Source organism: Lacerta agilis, chromosome 6 (genome assembly GCF_009819535.1).
Source record: "Lacerta agilis isolate rLacAgi1 chromosome 6, rLacAgi1.pri, whole genome shotgun sequence".
NCBI classification, from domain to species: Eukaryota; Metazoa; Chordata; class Lepidosauria; order Squamata; family Lacertidae; genus Lacerta; species Lacerta agilis.
In genome coordinates, this window is record NC_046317.1 from 65,888,858 (window position 1) to 65,913,331 (window position 24,474).

General features: G+C 41.4%; 2 protein-coding genes across 6 annotated transcripts in view; one reads left to right on the forward strand and one right to left on the reverse strand.

Moving 5' to 3' along the window:
• Window positions 1–10,963, forward strand: part of LOC117048857 (deoxynucleoside triphosphate triphosphohydrolase SAMHD1-like) — a 28,834-nt gene extending 17,871 nt beyond the window's left edge. For all 3 annotated transcript variants that reach the window (XM_033153240.1, XM_033153241.1, XM_033153242.1), the window contains exons 9-16: window positions 915–1,023; window positions 2,329–2,420; window positions 2,982–3,097; window positions 6,086–6,225; window positions 8,000–8,095; window positions 8,203–8,307; window positions 8,600–8,737; window positions 9,390–10,963. In XM_033153240.1, the coding sequence (XP_033009131.1) occupies window positions 915–1,023; window positions 2,329–2,420; window positions 2,982–3,097; window positions 6,086–6,225; window positions 8,000–8,095; window positions 8,203–8,307; window positions 8,600–8,737; window positions 9,390–9,518 (925 nt within the window). In that variant the 3' untranslated portion in view covers window positions 9,519–10,963. The remainder of the gene's footprint in view (window positions 1–914; window positions 1,024–2,328; window positions 2,421–2,981; window positions 3,098–6,085; window positions 6,226–7,999; window positions 8,096–8,202; window positions 8,308–8,599; window positions 8,738–9,389) is intronic.
• Window positions 10,964–13,987: 3,024 nt separating this feature from the next.
• TLDC2 (TBC/LysM-associated domain containing 2) lies at window positions 13,988–23,960 on the reverse strand. 3 transcript variants are annotated; one of them, XM_033153245.1, is made up of 7 exons: window positions 23,663–23,956; window positions 20,698–20,821; window positions 17,995–18,135; window positions 16,483–16,635; window positions 16,246–16,341; window positions 14,994–15,067; window positions 13,988–14,134 (listed from the first exon to the last, which is right to left on the reverse strand). In XM_033153245.1, the coding sequence occupies exons 1-7, from the start codon at window positions 23,695–23,697 to the stop codon at window positions 13,999–14,001; spliced, it is 759 nt and encodes a 252-aa protein (XP_033009136.1). In that variant the 5' UTR covers window positions 23,698–23,956; the 3' UTR covers window positions 13,988–13,998. The 3 variants fall into 3 exon arrangements, with proteins under 3 accessions (XP_033009136.1, XP_033009137.1, XP_033009138.1); XM_033153246.1 differs by having other exon boundaries at window positions 23,597–23,839; XM_033153247.1 differs by having other exon boundaries at window positions 14,006–14,134; window positions 16,205–16,341; window positions 23,663–23,960.
• Between the last annotated feature and the right edge of the window lie 514 nt (window positions 23,961–24,474).

Below are 24,474 nucleotides of genomic sequence, written 5' to 3' on the forward strand. Positions count from 1 at the left end.
CACCACTCTGCAATACTCTGCTTTGGGTAATTCATGAAGTGGAGATGATAATGGCCCTTGAACAGCTTTTCAAAACATATTGCCTAAGTTTTCCTGGACTCTGGCTCTTAGTTTTTAATTTTTTTGCTTTGTAAACTTGCTCAGTTTTTTGTGTGAAATACAGTTGTGTTGTGTTTTTATCACATGTTTGTATTTTTGTTGTTTTTATGAAAACCACTCGGAAATTTTCAGTACTGTATATTAAGCAGTTTAAATAACATTTAGCAATATTTTTTCAAATTAAACAGTGTCCAGTTTCATACATCACATTAAACCAAACCATGGCCGAGTGTTCAGGTTCCAAGGAGGAGATGGCAGCCACTTCGCTCTTCTCTAGTTCTGCTGCTGTGCTGAGCTAAGCCATGGCTTGTCTTAGTGTGGCATGCAGGCATGTGATTTAGCTCTCTCCAGTGAGCTGTGACTTTGTTCTCTGGTTTAAGGCTCTTGGTTTTTCTAGGAGAGTTCTAAGCCAAACTATGGCTTAGTGCAGCAAAACAGCAGAACAGCCAGGGAGGAGCAAAGCAGCCACAGGTTCATGCTAAACCATAATTTGTCTGAAGAAAATTGCAGTTGCTATTATGGAAGCATGTCTGGAGATTATATATCTATATTTTGGGAATGTGAAAAAAATAGAATCCTTTGGCAATTGATTTTTAAATTATTATTACATTGAGCAAATTGCTGGATATAGAGTCTCAAAAAATCCCCTGAGAGTCCTTTTACATTATTTAAAGGTAAGGTCCCCAGTGGAAGCATCTTCCTGATCCCTCCCCGTAATTTTAAAATGTGCCCCCCCCCATTTTCCTTGGGCAGTGCAACCACCAAATTTTTAATTGAATGACCTTACCTCCTGTCTGTTTCTGGAATATATTTAGGGATTGTCACCATCTTGGAATCCAGAACAACTTTGATTACGTACGCTTCATTAAATTTGCTCGTGTCTGCGTATTTGAGGAAAAGAAGCATATTTGTACCCGTGACAAGGTAAGCTTTCTTGAGGAAAGTAGAGAATGCCAACTAAAATAGTGTTGGCAGCTTGAAAAATTCACCGTCAATTTTTTGTCTATTTCGTTCTTCTATCCCCCCCCTTTTTTCAGGGAGCTCAGGGAAACACTGTCTCACTTTGGTGTCACTCCGTGTTGAGAGGCAAATTAACCTGAAAGCCAATGTTTACACAAAGCCACCCAGTGAGCTTTAAGACTGTGGATCTTATGAGTCCAGATGGAGATAAACTTGCAGTCTGCTAGTGCTGTATAAATTGAGAAGTAAATCTCCAAGTGAATAGGAGGCAATGCAGTATAAGTTTTCTCTGTTATTTGAGAACAGAATGTTTGAGAGAAAACTGAATTTTGGGAGCACGAGGTATTGGGCAAGCCATTACCTTTCATCTCAACCAGCCTCACTACATGTAGGAAGTATACTGTATAGCCTTATACTGTATAGCCTTATTATAGCATATGGGTGACCATGTGGTGATGGTTTGGAGCCGGTGTTTAAGGGCCATAAATAAGAACACAAAAAGAACCCTGCTGGATCAGACTAAAAGTATGTTTAATTCAACCTTACGTTCTTGCCATAGCCAGCCAGATGCCTGTGGGAAGCCCACAAGGAGGACATCAGCAGAACAGCATTCTCCTGCTTGTCATACCCAGAGACTGGTTTTTAGAGGCATACTGCCTCTGATACTGGAGTTAATATAGCCATCATGACTATAAGTTTAGAGACAGTGGGTAGGGAAGGTATGGGTTATCATGGAAGGCAGGTACAAATCTTCTATCTTTGGTAATTCTTCTGTCTTCCAGTTCTTTGCTATCAAAACTCCAGCTGCTTTTGTGGCATACAAAAACAAATTTCTATCATTCTTAACCATGTCCTGGCCTAGGATGCCCAGTAAAAAGGCCTCTGGTTTCTTCTTAAATGTGTTTTTCAACACTCTTTTAATTTCATTATATATCTCATCCCAGAAGTCTTTCACCTTAGGGCACAACCACCACATATGGAAGAAGGTTCCTTCTGCTTGTTTGCATTTCCAGCATTTGTTACTTTGACCATGGTATATTTTGGCCAGTTTCACAGGGGTTAAATACCACCTGTACATCATTTTCATAATATTTTCTCTTAATGAACTGCATGCTGAAAAATTTATGTTTGTATTCCATAGCTTTTCCCAATCTTCCAACATGATGTTGTGTCCCACATCCTTTACCCATTCTGAATGTTTCATAAGTCTTGGAACTGTGGTTTTAATATAAAAGATTAATAAAATACTGTTTTTATCTTGGACTTTAGGAGGTTGGAAATTTGTATGACATGTTCCACACACGGAATTGTCTGCACCGCAGAGCCTACCAACATAAAATTAGCAACATCATTGAAACTATGTAAGTAAGTGCATGTTGATATGCCCTAGACAGGGCAGTAACTAAAGAAATCCTAGCCAATCTTACGTTAGTTGATTGATTACATTTGTATGAGCTTGCATATTAATTCATTTTAATAATATATGACTGAAAGAGGAATGCTTCTTCTACAATGGTGCTTGCCAGCTACAAATATTTTTAAAGAAGTGTTGCCTGATTTATTTGGGGGTGTGTTTTAATTCAACCAATTTGAATTTAATTAATTTTTAAAAATTAATTAATATTAACCAATTGATCAATTAAATTTTGTAGCCCTAGTTCTGGAGTGTTTCATTGAGAAACTGTTCAATGTCCCTGCCCTTCTCCTTAATCGTTTTTCATAGTGGATTTTGATGACTAGAAAACCAGTTACGGTATATGGTTTGATTTTTACCACCTTTGGTGTTTTTGTATTGCTCTTTTCTAGCAGTCTTAATTTGGAAAATTATTTCCAAATATCCAAAGCCATTGCGAAATCCTTGATCTGGAGTTAATATTGAAGTTATGGATTTTTCCTCATTTGTGTTGCATGTTTCATATCAGGATTACAGATGCCTTTTTGAAAGCTAACCAATATATCAGCATAAAGGGCTCTGGAGGGAAAACGTACAATATCGCTACAGCACGAGAAGACATGGAAGCCTACACTAAGCTAACAGGTATGGGCTTATTAAACTGACACCTAAATTCTAATTGCATCAATTTAGGAAGTATTTCTGTCAGAGTACCATTTTGTTATGGCACTTAAATGAAACATTGTGCATTGCATTATGTAAAGGAGTTATATATTCTGCTGTATGCATATGAAGGAAGTGAAGTGTTTCTATCACTAGGTTTGAAGAAGTACAGTGGTACCCGGCAAGATGAATGCCTCGCACAACGAAAAACTCGCAAAACGAAAGGGTTTTGCGAGTTTTTAGTTGACTCGCGAGACGAATTCGTCTATGGCTGTTTTTCGCAAGACGAATTCGTCTGGTGAGGTACCAGACATGCGCAGTCGATCCAAGATGGCGGACGCGATCTGACGACACCCCTCCCGACCGGAGCCAAAAGGTAAGCCTTTACAGCTATGGCGCAGAGCCGCGTTTTAAAGCTGCAGCGGGCGAACAGCAGCGCTGCTGTTCGCTCACTGCAGCCTTAAAACGTGGCGGCGCGGCTCCGGTGCCGGTCGGGAGGGGGGCTGTGGGATCGCGCCCGCCAGCTTGGGTGGGTGGGCGTGATCCGACGGCCCCCCTCCCGACCGGCACTGGAGCCGCGTGCCGCCACGTTTTAAGGCTGCAGCGAGCAAACAGCAGCGCTGCTGTTCGCTCACTGCAGCCTTAAAACGTGGCGCGGCTCCGGTGCCGGTCGGAAGGGGCCCCCGGACTTTTCCCCCTATAGGAACGCATTAATGAAATTTAAATGCGTTCCTATGGGAAACGGTGCCTCGCAAGACGAAATTTCCGCAAGACGAAAAGTCTTGCGGAACGAATTAATTTCGTCTTGCGAGGCACCACTGTAATTATTTATCTATAGTATAAGAAACAGATTTGTTCCCCTTCTTAACATATCTCCAGAAAACTAGGATCCTGTATTGCAAACTTGCAGCATTTCTCTACCTATTTATAAACTGCACATCCTATTTATAAACTGCAGATAGTACAGGCCTCTGATGCATGCAAAAAAACCCTCTATGTATGTTTATAAGATTACAGTCCTGCCCCCATGTCTCTCCCCAAAACTGATGGGGATCAAGGACTGAGCTTGTGCACAAGAGAAAGCAGCACATAGAAGTGAGCCCTTACTTTCCAGAGTTGGGAATTATGCTGAAGGAAAGTATGTGGCAGAACTATCAAGGGTGAGACCTATGGCCACACATTTTCCAAACTTCCCCATCTCCCAGTTTTATGAAAGAGAAAAATAAAAATTGCCTCCTCTTTTTCCCTGCCTCTCTTTTTACCCCTCTGAAAGCCCTTAAGGAGCTTATCAGCTCCGTTTAATTTGAATAGGTTTGATATATAACCACTTGTGCAAATTCTCTTTTTGATCTATTGCTCCTGTAAAAATCTTGGTAGGATGGGTGTGTATTGGATGGTGTTGATTCAAAACTGAAACCAAAATGGCTTGTTCAGTACTCCTGTTGTCTCGAGCTAGAGGGTCCAGAGCTTAGCCAGGAGCAGTGAGAATCTTGGAACCAATGTGACTGAGTAGAAGAGAAAGATTTGTTACACAAATTGGCAGAGGAGGAGGAGGAGGAGGAAGGCAGGACAAAACAGAAAGTAATGGGGGAAGGGAAAGGAAGCTATGAGGGATGTATAGATTTCTGGTTACTAGTGCTGAGCCCAGGTTTTTGGTGGTTCTTGGACAAGATGCCCTCAATGTACCCCTCTCTCTCAGTGGGTATGCTCCTTCACTGCCATTGATGACAGCTGCTCCTCTGCCTCATCATTGCTAGATGCCTGCTTGCTGGCCAGAGGAACCCAATGAGCAAGCAGGCCATGGCAGTTACTACTACTCTTTCTCCCCACTGTTGTTGTTGTTGTTGTTGTTGTTGTTGTTGTTGTTGTTGTTGTTAAACCCAGCCCATCTGTCTGGGTTTCCCCAGCCACTCTGGGCGGCTACCAACAGAGGACTAAAAACAGAATAAAACGTCAAACATTAAAAACTTCCCTAAACAGGGCTGCCTTCAGAAGTTATATAGTTGTTTATTTCCTTGACATCTGATGGGAGGGCATTCCACAGGGTGGGCACCACTACTGAAAAGGCCCTCTGCCTGGTTCCCTGTAACCTCACTTCTCGCAAGGAGGGAACCTCCAGAAGGCCCTTGGCACTGGACCTCAGTGTCTGGGCTGAACGATGGGGATGGAGATACTCCTTGTTCATCTCCTCCATTTTGGAGCAAGAGGCAGATGAACAAGCAGGAGATTATTGTCAGTGGACGTGTGTGTGTCCTTGAGAGGTGCCCAATCTTGCCACCCCTTACAATGGACCTGCCAGTTTTCACAGAGCCTTAAGAAATGCTTTTTTGAAAGTCAAGCCTTTGCCCTTGACCCCTTCTCACCATCCTAATCCCAGTTGTGTGGTAATTGAAGTGTTATTTACTAGTAGAGTCAGGTGCTTCTAGTTGTGCTCTTATTTACTGCTGTGTATAGGCATTGTATTAGAAGGTCTTCAGCTCAAAAAACAGACTCTTCTTGTTATGACTATGTTAGGGCTGCTTTCCTTTCTCTGTGCTCTTTTGGTTTATGAGTGGATGTTTTTGATGTGTTTTTTTAAATGATGTTTCCTGATTTGGTTTCATTTTATGCACATTTTACCATAAGCTACTTTGAGGTTGTTAAGCTTTGATTTGTTTGAGGATATAATTATTTTTCAAAAATGTTACCTTCTGGTGCCTTTTGTTTACTGCCAAAGCAGTTAAAGAAGAAACCCACAGAACTGTATCTTAACCCTGTTGAGACACAGCAGAATCTTGTTTTTTTCCATCTGACTGTTGAATTGAATATGGTCTTGTGAGTTTCGTTTTGCAGATACGCAAAAGATAATTTCCAGCTGACTACGATTATAATAGCATAAAAAACATTTCTTAAATTCTGACACATAATACATGTTTCAATTATGCAAAAGAAAAGCTGACTTTAATGACTTGATCTGTTTAATACTGGCAGATGAGATCTTCTTAAGGATTCTTCATTCTGATCAGCCAGAGCTGAAAGAAGCACGGGAAATTTTATGTAAAATAGAGCGGCGTGACCTGTATAAGTACCTGGGACAGACTCAGCCCCCAGAGGGCATGGAAATTACGAAGGTGGGCACAGTTTTTCAAGTTACATTGGTTAGTTCACTCTGCTAACTTGTTAAGTGTGAACAAAATAAAATAAAAAATTCTTTCCAGTAGCACCTTAGAGACCAACTAAGTTTGTTCTTGGTATAAGTGTGTTAAGTGTGATCATAGAGTAATGTAATGGTTGGTTTTTTTCAGTACCAATTTGCTTACCTCTGGCTTCTATCTCTCTCTTTACATAAAAAATTGTCCAGTAGCACCTTAGAGACCAACTAAGTTTGTTCTGGGTATAAACCATAGCTGTCAACCTTTCCCTTTTTTTGCGGGAAATTCCCTTATTATAGCATTGGGAAACAGCAGGGAGGGTTGACAGCTATGGATAAACTTCTTCAGATACACTGAAACAGAAGTCACCAGACCCGTATATATAGTGGGAGGGTGGGGTGGGATTTTTCTCAGAATGGTAGTAGATGATGAGATGGGTATGGTAAACCTGTTAACTACAGGAAAAAGCAAGGGATAGTATGCAGATGACAAGAAATAGCTTTAGCATATGTAATGAGACAAGAATCCAATATCTCTATTCAGACCAGGTCTCTCCATAGTGTCTATTTACATTCTCTCTCTCTCTATCCCTCACAGATCACTAATATTTCCCCTGTTCTCTATCTTGCCACAAATGCCTTGCAAAAGCCTGCCTGAGCAGGTGCATGGTGCATGAAGTGACTGGGAAGGCCATCTCTGTCACTTCTCTCTCCAACCACGCCACAATGCAGAAACAACTACCACCACTTTCTGGGCTGAAAAGAACCTTTGGAAAAGCCTGCAGCTTCTTTGCCAGCACAAGCTGACTAGTCATGATGCAACTGAGGGTAACATCCTTGTTGCATTTCTCTCCTGCCCCCATGTCCAAGCTGCTGAAAATGTCCACTGGAGCTGGGAAAAGCCTGTCCTTGCCTGTACTTCTCTATCACATGGGCATCCTGCATGAAGTGAGTGAGGAAGGCATCCCCATTGCTCCTTCCCCTCCCCTGAATCCTGAAACAAATTGCCTTTCTGGGCAATAAAAGGAGTGGTAGCCACCCCTCTTCCTCTCCTCTCCAGGCCACCTTTGTCTCAAAATGCACAGGCTAGCAACTTTTTATCTTCCTCCATATATCCTCAACATTCCCTCCAAAGAGTAGACATAGGATTGTATTTGCAGAGTAGAAACAGGCATGCTCTTTTAACTTCAGAAACAGCACTGCACAGCAGAGGAACCAATATAAAGGCCACAGATAGGCCCCTTCTTCAGTAAAGCTCATATAGGTGTGTTGAGGTGTCTTCATGGGTGCTAGGTTGGTAACGCCTGGATTAAGCATTAAGTACAAGAGCTTCAGTAGAGTTACTAGGATTTTACAATAGTTTGCATCAACTTGTTGGATAATACTTACCTGTACCCCACTCATCTGACTCTGTTGCCCCAGCTACTTTGGCTTTCAACATAATAAAAGCACAGCAAAACATGGAACATTTCTCAACAATAATAAAATGTTACAACCTTCTTTCCTTTCTCTCTAATGGATAACTAATTTTGTCTTAGTCTGCTTGAAGAGAAGCTGTGACAGCATTAAAAGTCATCACTACTGATTGTCATGGTATGGTGATATCAAATACCTTATTTGTCACATTGTAACAGTGCATGAGAGAGAAAATTATTTTGAAAATTAATCATGGGTCTGGTTCATCAGTTTCTGAGAGTATGATTCAAATACAGTGATTCAAATACACAAAAAGTAAAAGGTTTTATACCCTGCAGGAACGGTGTAGTAAGATGGCTCAAGAAATTGCCAAGTCCAAGCCCAATACATTATCTTACAAAGCTGGATTAAAGCCTGAAGACTTTATTGTTGATGTAAGAATGATCTCTTTAAATGTTCATTTTAAATGTTTTTGATTTCTTAACATATGTGCCTACAATGCACTTTAGTACATTTTTATTTTTGACTTGCCTCTGTGAAGGTTATCAACATGGATTATGGAATGAAAAAGAAGAACCCTGTCAATAACGTGCGTTTCTACTGCAAGTCTGACCTCAATAAGGCATTCAAAATTTCTAAAGAACAAGTAAGGAAAGTTGGGGGGGGGGGAGTTTCTGCCTGTTTTATTACGATAGCTTTTTAAAGAGTATCTGAATACATGTGAAAAAGACAACAAAATTGCATGGAAATAGTAGCAACACACTTTTCTAATATCACCTGCTATGTAAGTGCTCACTGAATACAAGTGGTTTTAAGGTAAAATTCCCCTGTGCAAACATTCTTGTAACTGAATGGTGCTGCTGAGAAATTTGTAGAAGCTTTTTCTGACAAGGTGATAAAATTAAGTGTATGTGAATTCTTTTCCCTTCTATCTTAAGGTTTCAAAGCTTCTACCAGAAAAATTTGAAGAGCAGCAAATCAGGGTTTATTGTAAGACAGCAGATGAAGATACTATCTGTGATGCTAGAAAATATTTCGTTCAGTGGTGTATAGACAACAATTTCACTAAACCACAGGTAAGAAAGGTTTAAGAAGGTGCATCTCAAATAGAATCGTAGAGTTGTAAGGGACCCTGAAGACCAACTAGTCCAGTGCAGTAATATGCAGCTATTCCATAGGGGGTTTGAACCTGCAACTTTGGCGTTTTCAGCACCACACTCTAACCAACTGAGCTATGAGATTCAGATCTACCTCATTCTTAGTATTCCTTTTGTTCATCACCACCTGTCCATTATTCCATAGTTTCCTCTATCACCAACCTATTATTATTTCTGCACATTATGAACACAAGGGACTTGAGAATTCTAAAAATCTCAGAAATCTCATTGGAGGACAACCTAGCCTTTATGGTTACGTTCTAAAACAACTGTAATACTACCACTAACTAGAAGTTTTGTATCTGTTACGTTTATTAACTTCCTTGCAAATGATGAGTACAAAAATTTTGTTGACTACCACAAATAAATGGGGTACAGCATGAGTCACCCATTACTCTTTCCTGACAGTGGGAAAGAAGGGCAGTGCAAGAATGTTTTTTCTTGTAATATGATGTGCAAAAAGGCTTCAATGAGTGTCTTGCTCCACTTGCCAAGAAGATGAGAGAATGTATTGACAGTTAACATCCAGTGCACAACTGAACTTCTTTTCTTCATTTTGATACTTTGATAGGATGGTGATATTGTTGCCCCTGAACTTACACCAATGAAACCAGACTGGAATGTAGTCAAAGATGAAGAAAAGCATGATTCAAAGAAAAACAGTTCTCCAAAGCCCAAAAAGTCACTTTTTAAAGACTAGGAAAACTTTAATTTCTGTTGATTGATTCCGGGTTGTACAACAAGGTTGTGTTATAAAAACATGGAAATGTGGAAAGAAAAGCAGTAGTGGAAAATGTCAGTCTTAGCTCAGACGAGTTAAAATTCCATTTGTTGTAGATTTCACATGGACATTTTGATGACCTGCAATGCTCTTATTTTGTTAATTTAAATGTGTGCAGGTGAAGAAAGGTTTCCTTTCAAAAGCAGGTTGTATCCAAAGTTAGTCCTACTCAGAATAGAACTGCTGAAATTAATGGACATGGCTAACATAGCTCCATTAATTTCAGTGTGTTTGCTCTGAGTACAGCTTAGTTGGCTAAAGCTTAAAGGTTTTTGGGGAAAACCACAAAACCGCCTTTCTATTTCAAAACTTACGTCATTTTCTTAAGATCAGCACAATAGTATAATTTCTCTACTATGAAAAATTTTATATATGAAACCTATTGTGGGGAAAGGGAACAATCCTATGCCATTTGCCTATCTTCTGTTTATGATAGAAGTGGTTATTCTACTGTTCTTTTTAGCTGCCATTCCCTCAAATCATGATAGAGTCAGTATATGTTCATTTAGAGCTAAACATGCCTTGGCACAATCAAGAATATACTCTTTTATAAAGTTACTTTTTTAACTTCAATGCTTACATTTTTAATAATCCAACAAAATACTTGCAGTAGCAAAACTACCAATTATTGAATGTATTCTAGCCATTGAGCACTAGATAGAGAGGAAATGAGCTGGCTTGTATAGAGAGGCAAGCAGCTGTTAAGAATCAGAAGCAAATTTCAGACTAGGGAATTTTGCTTATGTTTCAAACCGACTTGAATGTATTTTTTATCTCTCATATTTTCACAGATAGGTTGTCTTTGTATGGAATAGTATATATTGTTCCTTAAAACATTTTTTTTGGGAAGCACAGTTCTATGATGTGGCACATTATGCTGACAGAAAATGGGTTTGTGTGTGAGAAGTGTGCTGTTAAATGTGAGAACAGAGAGTTTCTGAAGTTTCACTTAACAAACCTAAGGCTCAGAAGAAATGTATACACCATTTAAGAACTATGGATTGGGATAGAGAGATGTCCTTCTGCAAAGAGAATGGCTCCTCATTGCAGAAGGGACTGCAGCAAAGGTACCTACTGTAGGAAGCTGGATCGCCACTTTCACCATCAACACTTTCACTTTCTGTACTGAGCAGATTTACAGGGCCATTGCAGGAGGGAGTTGAAACCCACTCCCTTCACCAGCAGGATAGTTCTGCTCAAAGGAACGTTGGATCCATGCCAGTGTTTAAAATGAAGCTGTGTTGTGGAGTGCTCTTAAAACTTAGGGTTGAAAAATATTTAGAGCATTATCAGGTGCTCTGTTGAAGTTACTCCCAGCACACGGCACCTGAATCTAGAATTATTTCACCAGAACACTTTCAAACCTCACATGAGTAGAGAGCTGTTCAGAAATATTCCACATTTCTAGTGCTGCAGTTAGAGTACGGGTGGCTAACCTATGGCTTTCCGGATATTGGTGAACTGAAACTGCTATAATCCCTGACTGTTTGCAGTGTCTGACGCTGATGTGAATTGGGAGTCCCAAATACATCTAGACTAGATTATGCAGTAAGAGATCTCGAACTCAGTGGATCAGTTGTTTGAGCTCTGTAAGATTGGATTAAAAGGGAGCTGCTTGCATCCTGAGCCTTCGTTTTGACATTAAATTACTTCATAAAAACGGGTTAAGGTAACATACATAGAGCTATTTTCTCCAAAGCTATATTGAATTGTCAGGCTGGTTAGGATTATAATTATATATTTTGTGTGCCTGTATATTAATCTTTTTTCCTGTGCCTACAACTGCGTAATAAGAAAAAATACCTAATATGTTCAGAACTTGACTAGACTTTTCAATGTGTTACAAAGAGCCAATTTCAGTAAAGTAAAATTCAAACTTGAGCAAATCTGGAACTCTGTAGTTACAATGCCGACGGGCAATTTATCCCAGTTCATTTATTGGGACTGGCAGTAGGCACAGTTGGTTTCCTTTGCTTGCCACAGTGATGTCCTAGGAATCTGCCCCTCATAGCCCTGCTTCCTGTATTTCAGATTTTGTGCTATATTTTGAATTTTGTTCTGCCAAATAATGCACTTGGAAGGGTTGTGACTTTTTGATGTTAGGAGAGGGGAGTGAGCTTCAAAAACAATTGGATAGCTTCTGCTGAAGAGCCAGGAAATTGAGCCAGAGGCTTCACAGAGATTAAGAGTACATCTGTACCAGAAGTTTAAGCTGCTTTAAAACAAGTTTGTTGTGACTTTTACAGAACTACAGTTTCCAGTGTTCTTTAGTGAAAGAGTAAGATGTATCTAGTTCTCTTTGGATCACGGCTTTCAGTATTTCTTGGCTGAGAGCTAGGAGAGGTACATGTTCAGAATGTCTTTTAAGCACATAATGAAGACATAAGCCTAATATAAGGCCTCGTCTACTTCACCCCTGTCCCTACATACCTAATGCTTCTAAAATATTTCACACCACGTTTCTCACACCCCCGACATTCCCATCTGTTAAAAGTTTTTATTTATGCTACTAGACCTCAGTATAGCACTTTAGCACAAAATAATTTGGACAGATTGTAGTCCTTGACTAGAAAAAGAAACATGACCTCTGAAGTGTACAATGCCCAGTCTCTAATAAGGAAAACTAAGGATTGGTTTGTTTGTTTTATAATTAATTATACATTCAACACTATCAAAAAATCGATCGTTCATATATTGTCTAAAAATCATTAGGCAGATATTTCAAATGCATTATTAAAAGAATTGCTGCATCATATATCTAACCAGAGGAGTATCTAAGGGCATCTGTAGATGACAATACAAATAGATTATTCAAAGTGTGTTACTGATGCTGGATCTGAACAATTTAAATATCCTGTCCCTGTGAAATGGATAAGTAGCATCACTTTAGGGAGGCAGCCATATTTGCTCCCCGCTTCCCCCCACAGCAGGAGATAAGACATTCAACCCTGGAAAGGGAAAAGCACAGTCTCTAGAACCAAGAGGAGAAGCTCTTAAATGATAAAAGTAAAGTGAGCAGATTTATACATGCATGAACATTGCATTGAATTATTCCTAGATAAAATGAGTACAGATTGCATAGGAAAGCAGTACGCCCAAACCGATTAAGCTCCATCTGAGGTGAATTATCTATGGCTGTTTAATACATGCAAGTTGTTGATTGATTCCTCACAGCATGCATGTGTGAATACATCTGGAATAAAGTAGTTGTGTATGGCTTTGCACCAGTGTTTTTAACTGATTAATTGTTAAAAGTTCTGCATGCTTCCATATTGGAATATATGAGTTGGCCTCTTTTTTAAAAAGTTAAGGAAAAAATCTATTTACAAAATGAGGTCAGGGATGTCACATAAAGTGACCAATAGGTGACTAAGCTAGGATGTGAAGTTTATGCCATTTTCCAAAAACAAAATATTGTGTATAAAGTGCTATGAAAACACTGCTTCCCCACCCACCCCCAAACAAGGAAAGACTTAAATCCCCCATGGCCACAATCACTTAGCTAAATTGTGGGTAAGAAGGGAAAAGTAGACTGGTTACTGCTCAACAAACTTGTTTGTATATGAAATACACTATTATGAAGGGAAAATCTCTCATTTGGGGAAACTTATTTTAACCCTGCAAAGTGCCCATTCAGGAGTTGAATGTCATTGGTAGAACGCTACTCAGGAGGCCAAGACTAGCCTTGTGGAAAGCTTTCTATTACCAAATTAGTGGGTGGTTTGAGGAAAATGTACTAACTCCAGAGGATGACAATGTGGGCTGTACCTGTGTGGCTAACTAGGCCATTCAGTGTTCAGCTTCAGTACCTGTGTGGTACTTTGCTGAGCATCAAAGAGATGGGCCTTCTCACAACCACATGATAAAGGTGCACTTGAAAGCACCTCCAGAGTTCTTACATTCTAATGCTTATAACAAAGTAATTCTATCACTAGCAAGAGCTGTGAGAAAGGAGCTTACTGCCTCGTCTGCCATTTTGCAAGTACAGGTTGAGGCTGTGTGGTGTCTCTTGGGGCATCCTTCCATGGCAAGCAGCCACCAATATTCGCATAGCTTACCAGTTCTGAAGATGACTGTTAGCGAGAGCTTCACCTGCCCTGAAGTACAATAATACAAAAGGCAAGCTTAACTGAAAATCCTTAGCTCATCTTTCTACAAGCAGCATGGTGGGGAGCAAAATTGCTAATGTTGGGTGAGAGAGATATGAGGAAATTGCTAGGTTAATCCAGCATCTTTTCCATCCCAATCTACGGAGACAGAGGGAGTCTCTACAGCAAGTTTATGTTCATCGAAGGGGATTTGAAAAGCTGCCACCACAGGACGACTGGCCAAGCCCTGTTCCCATGGCACCTGCAGTGTCGATGCAGAAGGGGGCTTGTCATCCCCCCAGCACACTGGGTTAGGAAAGTGCCCAAACTTCCAGGTCTCGGATGAGGAATTCCTCTTTGGGAGATAACGTCTCATTGTTGAATGTCTCACAGGGCTGACTTCCTCCATGGTTCAGGTCTCCATCTAGCCACAATCCAAATTTGCCACTGCAAATAAGGGGAAAGGCAAAACATGGGATGAACTTTCTGCAGAATGAGGAACACAAACTTCTGAGCCATAATAAATACAATGTGGTTTGGCTCATTTGAGTCAACAGCTCTGTAGGTATCTCACATGCACCTGCTTTCTGCTGCCTGGGCTGATTGAAGAAGGGGTGGTCAATGGTTCTACCTTGTAGTGGGAGCCAGATTAGAGGGCTCGTTGCTTCCTTTCTACTCAAAATTCTTTCCCCTGCTCTGAAGGGGTTTACAATGAGCTCACCATTTTGCCACAGTTTCTATTTATATATTTAGATGCTTTGGAACTATATACAGCCAAACTGGTTTTCCACTGCAATGATTAACCATATTTTTCTTACATGTATACAAAAGAGTCCACAGTAACTTGAAAGATTAGAAGTCCTGACGCAGGGCAAGATGATAATGTGTACTAAATAAAGCTAGACAGCTATGTCCACTCAAAGGACACACACAAAAATACTATTGGGCTTTTTGTAGCCGATATCTCAAATCATAATGACTGAAGAGGTACAGGAGAGAGGAATCTTCAGTTTGATGTCATGAAACCTAGAAATAAGTAAGGGGTGGATAGTGGTAAATTTAAAGGAGATAAAAGTAAAGATACTTTTCACCATGGCTCACATTCTGAGGAATAACTTGTTCTAGATGAACTGTGATGGCATTTGTTTTACTTGTATCACTGATTCAGTAGTGGAGGGACCCTGGCTCCAAAAAGAGCTGACGAGACCATCCTCAAAAGTTAGTAATCTGATTGGGACTGCATTGCAGCACCCCTTCCCTTCACAACAAATCCATTTTTCCACACTACCATCTTTCAGTAACATACCTGCCTCCACCAATTGCTAGGGAGTCTGCATCTCCTTTCATGAAGAAGGTGTTTTTACCTGTCCACTTAAATACCTGGAGAGTAAGGAGAAAAAAACATGGTTGAGAGAAGCATCTTGGGAATAAAAGACACAGCTGTACAACTAGAGAAAACAATCATCATTTTGTTTTCCAATGCTTACTTGAAACCTTTATATTCTGGTTCATTTGGCAGCTTTTTGAACATTGTGCCAGCACCCCACCCCTTAAACTATTGCAAATTTCTTGTGACTCGGAAGTAAAATGAGAAGCCAGAGTTGCAATGTAATACACAAGCTCCCTAACAGGGCAGTTGTCTGCATATTGACTGGTGTACTGTAAGTCTCATTGAGTTCAGTAGAATTTACTGCCAAATATTTATTGGTAGGGGTTGCTTACCACTTCCTACCATGTGTTTTAATAGTGGCTTCTTCCATGCTCACCCTTGATTCTGGAACAGCCACTTTTTCATACACTCATATATATGAGAATCCACATGGTATTGTCAAATGGTTGCTTGCAGTCCAGCATCTTTTGTGTTGACCTTCCATGTTTTATTATAAATGAATTTGTGTGTGTGTGTAAAACAACTGAAGCTGCACCCTGACAGTTGATGCCCCATTTCAGGTCTCAGGTAACTTTAAACAAGCATTTCCCCTTTGCAAGTGAAACCATTTATAGTAAGAATAGGGTTGGTCCTATAAATGTATCTCAGGTATCAAAGGCCAGGATAAAAAGAAGGATGGGGGAAGGCTGATTTATTAGACCAGGCATGTCCAACTCCCAAGAGACTCTGATCTACTCCCAGTATAAAAAAAAACTGGCAGTGATTTTATTGTCATTATTTTATTGTCAGTGACCCATTGTCATTGGAGGGAGGAGGAGCATGTGTGGGGTGGATGGATTGCCCAGGGTTGTTGAGCTTTTTTTTGGGGGGGGGGGGAGGATTGCACAGCGTTATTTAGCTTTCTCCCTGTAACTTTTTGTACACGATAAAGATCCCACGATCTACCAGGATCAGACGGGGATCTACTGGTAGATCACAATCTACTGGTTGGACACCCTTGTACTAGATCAATTGCCAAATGGTGCATACTGGAAACTTTGTAGGTATACCACTTTAAGCCTGTGGCAAGTCAGTGGCAGGCAACATTTGTCTAATTGGTAATAACTCCAGATACTGTTAACACACACCGATAACCTTCATACTTTGGGGATGATATCCCTTCAATCACCTTAAGTTGTGGGGTGAAGGAAAAGAGAAATGTTTCTCCATTGCCATAGAAGCAGCTGCTGACATGGATGGCTGTAGAAGAAAAGGCTCCAAATATCTGAAAAGGATGCAAGAGAGATTTTTTGTAACTAAGTAGCAGGAAAGCCATTTAGAGTAGGCAGTGAACTGAACCCAACCAGTCAGCCCCGCTCTGCTAGATTTGATAAGTCTGGCCTGTTTCAAAGCTAGTTATGCTTACCTGGCCTTCAGTGTCTCTGATAATCAACAACACTGGAGAGGCTAAGTCGCTCATGCTTCGGTACATAGTCTTCAGGCTAAATCCATCCCTTGCTGTACAGTAGGTGAGGTTCCATGGGTGTCCAGTCACTCGTAGAGGGAGGTGTGGTGCAAGCTAAAAGGTATCACATACACAAGATCACTTCTTTCCTTACCTCCATCTACCCTGAGGCCTTTCATGTGTTATGCAATATGCACTGCATGTCTAATCATCCCTTCCCATTGGCCATACTGGCTGGGGTGAATGGGAGTCTGTCAACCTCTGGACATCCACAGAGTTCACATCCTTGCCTTAAACCTATCCAACATAGGAATGTATCTTAAGTTAGGAACCTTTGGCCCTCTAAATGTTGCTGCACTACAACTCCCATCAGACCCACCAAGCAGGGCCAATGGTCAAGGATCATGAGAGTTGTAGTTTAGCAGCATCTGGAGGGCTAAAGGTTTACCACACCCGCACTAGCTCATCAGTATATTTTTTGCTTAGTAGTTCAGGTCACAGGTCATACACCCTAAGTCAGTGGTTTCCAACTGGTGGTCTGCGAATCCCAGGGGGTCCACGTAACCCACCAAGCAGGGCCATGGCACATACCCATCAACTGTCCAGGACATTCCATTTTGGTGGCCCATGCTCTCGCGTGGGTCATGTAACTCACACAGAAGTGCTGCCCAGAAGACGCACATCCCAGTTTTGCACTGGGACATGTTGAAGCATATGGTGGCACCAATCACATAAAGAACATTTTCAAAAGTAGGGGGTCCATGGCTTGGCTTTTGAAAAACGGGCCCCACAGTCCTTGACTAATTGGGACCCACTGGCCTAAATTATTGGCCCCATCTACAATCCAGTACTTTGGCCACCTCATGAGAAGAGAAGACTCCCTGGAAAAGACCCTGATGTTGGGAAAGATGGACTGCACAAGGAGAAGGGGACGACAGAGGATGAGATGGTTGGACAGTGTTCTCGAATCGACTGGCATGAGTTTGGCCAAACTGCGGGAGGCAGTGGAAGATAGGGGTGCCTGGCGTGCTCTGGTCCATGGGTTCACGAAGAGTCGGACACGACTGAACAACTGAACAACAACAATAATCTTTGCATTCACAAAAGTGAATATTAAGCCTGCAAGATGAGCGCCGCAACCCCAGAGTCAGACATGACTGGACCTGATGGTCAGGGGTACCTTTATCTTTAATAACTGGAGAATTTCACTTCTTTGCACTTGTTCCTTGTAAATGGGCCCAAGGGTCTTGTGGCCCTTGTAGAGACATGGCTTCAGCAGACCTTCCTGCTTCCTTCCTGCTAAAAGCTTGCTTTCCTGGTTAACAGAGGTCAGCAATACTCCATAACATGTGCCTTAGCTAAGGACAATGTATGGAAGTGATGTATAAGGGCAAAGGGCTCACCCAGGGGAGTCACTGTGATAGCAGCACTCATTAAAGAAAACTGCTGAGTCACAGTATGAAGGGTGCTCACCTTCTGGATTTCTTCCAAGTGCAGGATGTTGCTTTGCCCATTTAGCACAGGCTCATGAAATTCTGTGCTTGTCCAGACTGGGTTCTCTTGTTCAGTAGACTCCTCAGGTTCTGAAGACAGGGCTTCTTCCAGCAGGTTGGGCTGATAAAAGGACACACACTGTTAAAATGGGAAATGAATACAGCAACAACCAAGTTGCAGAATCTTCCCCAGTATGTAGTCTGTTACGTCACTAGAACGATACTCCTCAGAGAGAACTGAGGATAAAAAGATAAAGCACAGTGAATTGCAGAAGGCAATCAGTCTACCCTTCCCTCTGGTCTCATGGGACTGCTAAAAGTGTAGTCTTATAATTAATAGCACAGCAGTATGTAGGCCACAATAAAGCAATATTTTAATCTTAGGAACATCAGTTTAATGAACCAGCTTGAGCCCACTCCTCCTCTTCATCCTTTGTTCCAGTGGGTGTCTTCAGAGGGTGAGAATAGAAAAAGGTTAGATTGATTGCCTTCTGTGATTCATTTAAAGTCTTAGCTGTCCAGATGTTGTTGGACTCCAGCTCCTTTCAGACAGCATGGCCAGAGATAATGAGAATTACAGTCCAACAACATCTGGAGGGCTGCAAGTTCTCCATTCTTGATTCAAAGCTCTATTAGTGCATCTCTAGGGCAGGTCAGAAAGCAACTCAGAAATGTCTTAGAGCTATCATGCAATTGTCAACTATGTAAATGTGGAGCCTTGACTCTATTAATGAAAATACACCATAGTAAAATGATGGTTTGCTCTTTGCTGTGCAATTCCCTCCCACCTCCGCCATTCAATACTACAATTGCAAGAGGAGATACTAGATTCAGTACACATTTGAAGCTGAAACTATGAAATTTGTACTTTCCAAAACAATATACAGCCTGAAACAAAATCATCCGTTGGAATTTTGCAATGCAGTATGTCAACCAAACAATGTTTACAAAAATGCATATATTAAAGGAAAGTGTGCAAAAACAAATGAAGATAATAGTTAAAATGGCATGTAACAATGCATTTTATTAAGGAAAGTTGCTTACAGAAATGTGTACATTAGTGAAAACTGCATTTAATAAATTGATTATTAGCAGAAATTCACACTAAAATGCTGCTGAATTTCTGTGAGGATAAAAAAACCCAAAAACAACAACAACACCTCAAACTGCTTAAAAATTCAGAGAAATGAATTTAAGATTGGAAAATGAGAGTCAAAATTGACAGATCTTTCTATCCCTGTTCAGGAGGACTGGGCCTTCTTCCCAGCTTTAGTACCAAGTGGTTCGCCTGAGGGCTGCCGCACATTATCAAGGTCCTACATAGACAATACTAATGTCCAGGAAATGAATTATGTGTGTAGATCATAAAAGTATAACAATCCTGCATGACATCTGGGTGCTCAGCTACTGTCCTAGAAACACATGTAGAGAGGCCTCAAAATCCTATTAGCATGTGTATATCATCTGCACAGAAGCAAAAACTCTATGCTTTTGAAATCAATCTGAAGATTATCGGGTAAGTTATCCCTGTTTCCTTCTATTGCCCTCACTCAGACTGAAGATGAAGGTGTAGGAATATGATGGTGGGATATGCTTGTAGATACCCTTTCTGGACCAAATAACAACAACACACCCATCTCAGTATGAAAATGCAATGCCTTGGGCAAAAACCACAAAGCCCTGCTCTTTGTCCTCAGCTTCACTTTTATCAATATAACTTTCCCTTGTGCTTCCTCAATTACACATACCCTGTACTTTCCCTTATCTGCAGCACCAACCTGGTTGCGGAAATATACCACCCACTTCCGTAGAAATCCTACATTCTTGCTACGTTCCTTTCTTTTGGCCTTACCACCCAACTGAACATATATTTGCTTAAGTCACTTCAAGGATATGAATATTAAAAACTGTCTACCAAATAGCCTGAGGAGCTGAGCTTAAAACCAAAACTTGAGGTTGAAGGCAAAATCAAGGTGATGGTAACCTTCACCAAACATGATGCTTTTTTCATCAAATTAATATCCTAATCAATTAAATCCCCTTTGCACAAACGGTATGGAATGATTCTGCCTGGGATTGCCTGATAGCACTATCTTGACCACATAAACAATGGCACTCTCAGCCCAGACATCTGAAATAGAAGAATGATGCTCTGCACCAAAAGAAAGGGAAGGAATTTAAATTCCTCAAAAAACATTGTCTACTAAAACAAACATATTTCTGGGCTGCCTGGTTTTGAGGTTGACAGACCAGTGTTTCCGTTTTCCATTATGATATATGTATACCTTTTTGGACCCAGGAACCCAGTAGCACTAAACTCTAACAGGCTCCCATGATGCCAGGTGGTTTCAGAAAGACAAATGCAGGGAGGGGGACATGGTGCAGTTCTAGTGGGAGTTCTAGACCTGGAAGAGCTCTTGGAGGTCATCTCTTCTAACCTCTTGTTCAATCTGTCTTGCTTCCCTACAATATGACCATCCAGCCTCCATGGTAGGAGACCACCCCCTGAGGCAGTCTGCTCAACTGTTAGCTCTTACCACTAGGAAGCTTCTGCTAACGTTTAGTTGAAATGGACTTTATGCCGTGCAGTTTGCACCCATTCGTTCTTGCCCTGCCCCTTGGGGCAACTCCCTCCTCTGCCCTTCCCTATCCTGACCCAAGAAGCAAGGATTGCAGTACATACCAGACGAGTGTAGCGACAGCGTGGAGTTTTCATGTTTTCTGTGATCATCCAAAGCAGGACCACGGCAGCCGTGCCGTTTCCTGGCAGCGAGTTGGGGAGTGGAGAGCAGGTGTCTGCCAATTGCCTGTGGAGAACACACCCTCATAAATAGCATGTACTTTATTCTCTCTCAGTAAGCAGGTTCATCTATTGCTATACAGCTATTGTCACCTGAGCTCTCACTATGAAACCCTGTGGCACACAGCCTTTTCCAGTTATCTAGTGTTCTGTAGCACTGGCGAGGGAACTTGTGGCCCTCCAGATAATTGCTCTTATTAGTTTATTAATTTATGTCTCAGCATTCATATAAAATTAAAGGAAATTTATAATTATACAATAGAAACAACCAAAATAGGTTTGAAAACAATACCCAAAAAAATCTGAAGATTGGTTTTAAAATGATACATATAAAAGATGCAAGGCCAGACACCTAATCTTTTTCATCCCATCCAGTTGGAAAAACTTTTCAAAAGAAAATTGTTTCCAGAAACTACAAACAGTGTGTGCCTGTCATCTCATTCTCAACAGGGATGGCGTTCCACAAAATAAGGGTAGCCGCATTGAGAATGCTGCTCTGATAAGCTGTGGAACAGGCTTATGATAATGTAGGGGCTTCAAGCAGAAACTCTCCTGCAGAACAACAACAAGCACAACCACAATTATATGCTTGGCCCCGAGGTGTATAGGACTTTATATATTAGTAAGAAATCCTTGAACTTAACCCAATAACAGATTGGCAGATCTTGGAGTAAACTCTCATCATTCCTGACCACTACTCATGCTGGCTGGAGCTGAAGGGAGCTGTAACCCAAAAACACCTGGAGAACTAGATACAAGTCCTAGAATTGCGGAAGAGAGAAATTGGCTCTTCATAAACTAGAGCTCTGAGAAGAACTCGAGTTGGTTAATGACAGGTGTATGTTGAGTGTATCCTGTCCCTTTAAGAAACAGGCCTGGTCTGTAATAGAACTGCCTTTGGGTGTGGTTCCTTCCATAGTTCAGTGAGAACTAGTCAGAACCTTAGTAATGTATGTAGCAAGTCCTAGCTCCTATGCTGAATTATTGACCTGTTGCTCACAAATAAATAGTTATTGACGTTTTCCTGATTTCCTGACATTTTCCTATACATTTTCCTGTACCTTTCTGTAACCTCCAGGCAAACAAGAAGTATTATCACAGGAAGGCAGGACACATTTGAGTCAAGAAAAACCACTCAAGGAAGGTGATGTGTTGGGGTAGCAGGAAAACAAATCAGGAGGGAGCAGGCCGTTCAAACACAACTGTCCTTTATTGCTATATTACAAGTATGGGAAATGAAATTGCACACTGGAGCTCTGCAGCATGCAAATTATGGGGCTCAAGTGGTCCAAAAAGCATTACACTGAATCAGTGTAGTGGCCCAGGGAGAGTCCCAAAGGCCCTGGAGGACTGTGTTTGGCCTCCTGGCATGAAGTTCCCCATGCTTTTTCTATAGTTTACAAGGATACTGAATCTTCTTGGCACTTGTTTTTCATTAGCCACTGTGGTTCTTTGTGAAGAAGTCGAGCAAGGATGCTGTTCAGGAGCATCTGAGAATATGGGAAGATAGGAGAAGTCTTGGACCCTTCAACTTAAGACAGAGTTGCTCTCTAAAGAAAAATGTGTCCCACACAAGCATTTAATCCAGGAATATCTGGCAAGGTGCCATGGGTGTCACTATGGCAGGATTTCTGAGTAGATGTCCAGAGCTCCCACTCAGCAGAATGAACATAAGGTTCTCAAACTCAGCAGGGGCAGTTTATCACATTGAAAGGAAGTGCAGGAAACCACATCACCATCTAAAGGCTGGGGTGGCGGCGGAGTAAGAGTCTAAAATTACCTAACTGCCCCACTGCAGGCTACACTCGGGAATGGTCCTGCTCCCCCAACATCAGGAGATGCGGCTTGACTACTGGAATATTAGCTACTGTAGAAGTGACATGCAAAAGAAACCACGGTAACATGCAAATTAACAGGCTTTATGAGTCATGGGAATCACTGCCTTGTGGGATCAAAGCATGGGAGAGAGTTTGAAAGCCACATCCCCTAAAATTCACTTATCTACACACAGTATCATTCTAAAGTGTGCTACCATTTTACACAGGAGATCATAATAAGAACATCAAATGAGCCCTGCTAGACTCATCAGATCCATCAGCCCCCTCCTTCCAACAGCAGCTAGCCAATTGCTTCCAGTTAGACCACAAGCAGAGCTTGAAGGCAGTAGACTTCCCTCACTATGCCAAACCATGCATCATTCATGCTGCCTGTTCTACAACCACCAAAGAAACTCAGGCTACTAGCCTCTTACGAGGCCAGCATTTATTATTATTGTTTTGCAAGCTAGTAACTTTTGTGGGTTTATCTGCACAACTGATTTTTTGCCAACCTGAGATGCCCCAAGCTAATGTAGGAGCGTGTTTCCTTTTTTTCACAAGATAGCTACTGTTCCCAGCACACCCTCCTTCCTCCTGTATAAACTTTTCTTCCAAATATCTGATTTTTCTTTTCCACCTTACCTACCTGTATACCCCCACCCCACAGATAACACAGCTACACAGCTACATCTTATTGTAAGAAGGTTGGTAAAACTCAAATGCACTCAGCTGAAATGACTTATTTACAAGATACTCACATTTACCTGAAGAGGGCTTTGTGGGGAGACGTCTAGCAAAGCACAGCTGGGTAGGTCCCATATAAAGCAGCTGTTCTGTTGTTGCCTTACTTAAAGCAGAGGTGTTGAGGAATCCCCTACAAATCTCAGGGAAGCATCACTAACAATACAGCTCTGGAAATACAGCTCTGAATAGTCACAAAGTTCATATGGACTGTGAACACATACCTAGTTCTATCCAGTCCACCTTCCTTGTCAACTCTCTCAATCTGTGCCAGCAGACCGGTTGCTCACTTGCCACTCACGGGGTACAAGTTCAACACATCCATCTCGAGCCAATGGGTCCCATTATTTTGGGATCAACAGTCAGGTTGCTGCAAGTGTTGCTATTTGTAACAATGATGTTGCAATGCATGTGTTGCCTGTAAACTTTCTGACAGCTACTTTCCCTCCTCCTAACCCACCTCTAGTGGCTGAAGTAAGCTATCACTCATCTGTAGATCATAACACAGATGTTCATTGAGTAAATCAGGCAGCAAATTGTTAAGCTTGTTGATGTGATGGAGTTAATGCCCACGGCCAGTCTCATTCATGACCAGGAATATACACAAAGAAAAAAACAATAAACCCCTCCTTTCTAAGAAATAAATAAATCAGGCAAGTTTGTCGGTGACACACACACACACACTCTTCCTCTCATTGTTTAAGTTCCCAGGCAGAGATGGTGCCTATATGCCTTTAAATGCTTTGAAACATTAAGCAAAGTTATGGCAGCTGTGCTTCCTGCCCTGTCCACTTTTGCATTCGGTAGCTAGCAGGAATCTTACTTTCTCCATGGAGACAAGTGGAGTGGATGGTAGGAAAAAGTGATGGAAATACAGGGTGCAGGGTGCCTAGGATAGCAAGAAAACACATTTGACAGATGAGCAGAAGATGCAGTTTCTACAGGTGTAGCTTGTGCAAACTATATCTCCCTTGCAAATTACACAACCGTTAAAGGTGCAGGATAACATTAGACAAACCCACTAGACCAGGCCAGGCCCAACCATTCCAACATCTTGTTCTCACAGCGGCCAACCAGATGCCTTGTGGGAAACCAGCAAGCT

What these genes read in the sequence shown, in the direction of transcription:
- TLDC2 (XM_033153245.1), bottom strand. Translation starts at nt 23,697, where the DNA reads ATGGATGTGTTGAACTTGTACCCCGTGAGTGGCAA. An exon ending in TTGTACCCCGTGAGTGGCAA is followed by an intron (nt 20,822 to 23,662) that starts GTGAGCAACCGG and finishes TGTTCTCCACAG; the next exon opens with GCAATTGGCAGACACCTGCT. An exon ending in ACTTGGAAGAAATCCAGAAG is followed by an intron (nt 16,636 to 17,994) that starts GTGAGCACCCTT and finishes GATACCTTTTAG; the next exon opens with CTTGCACCACACCTCCCTCT.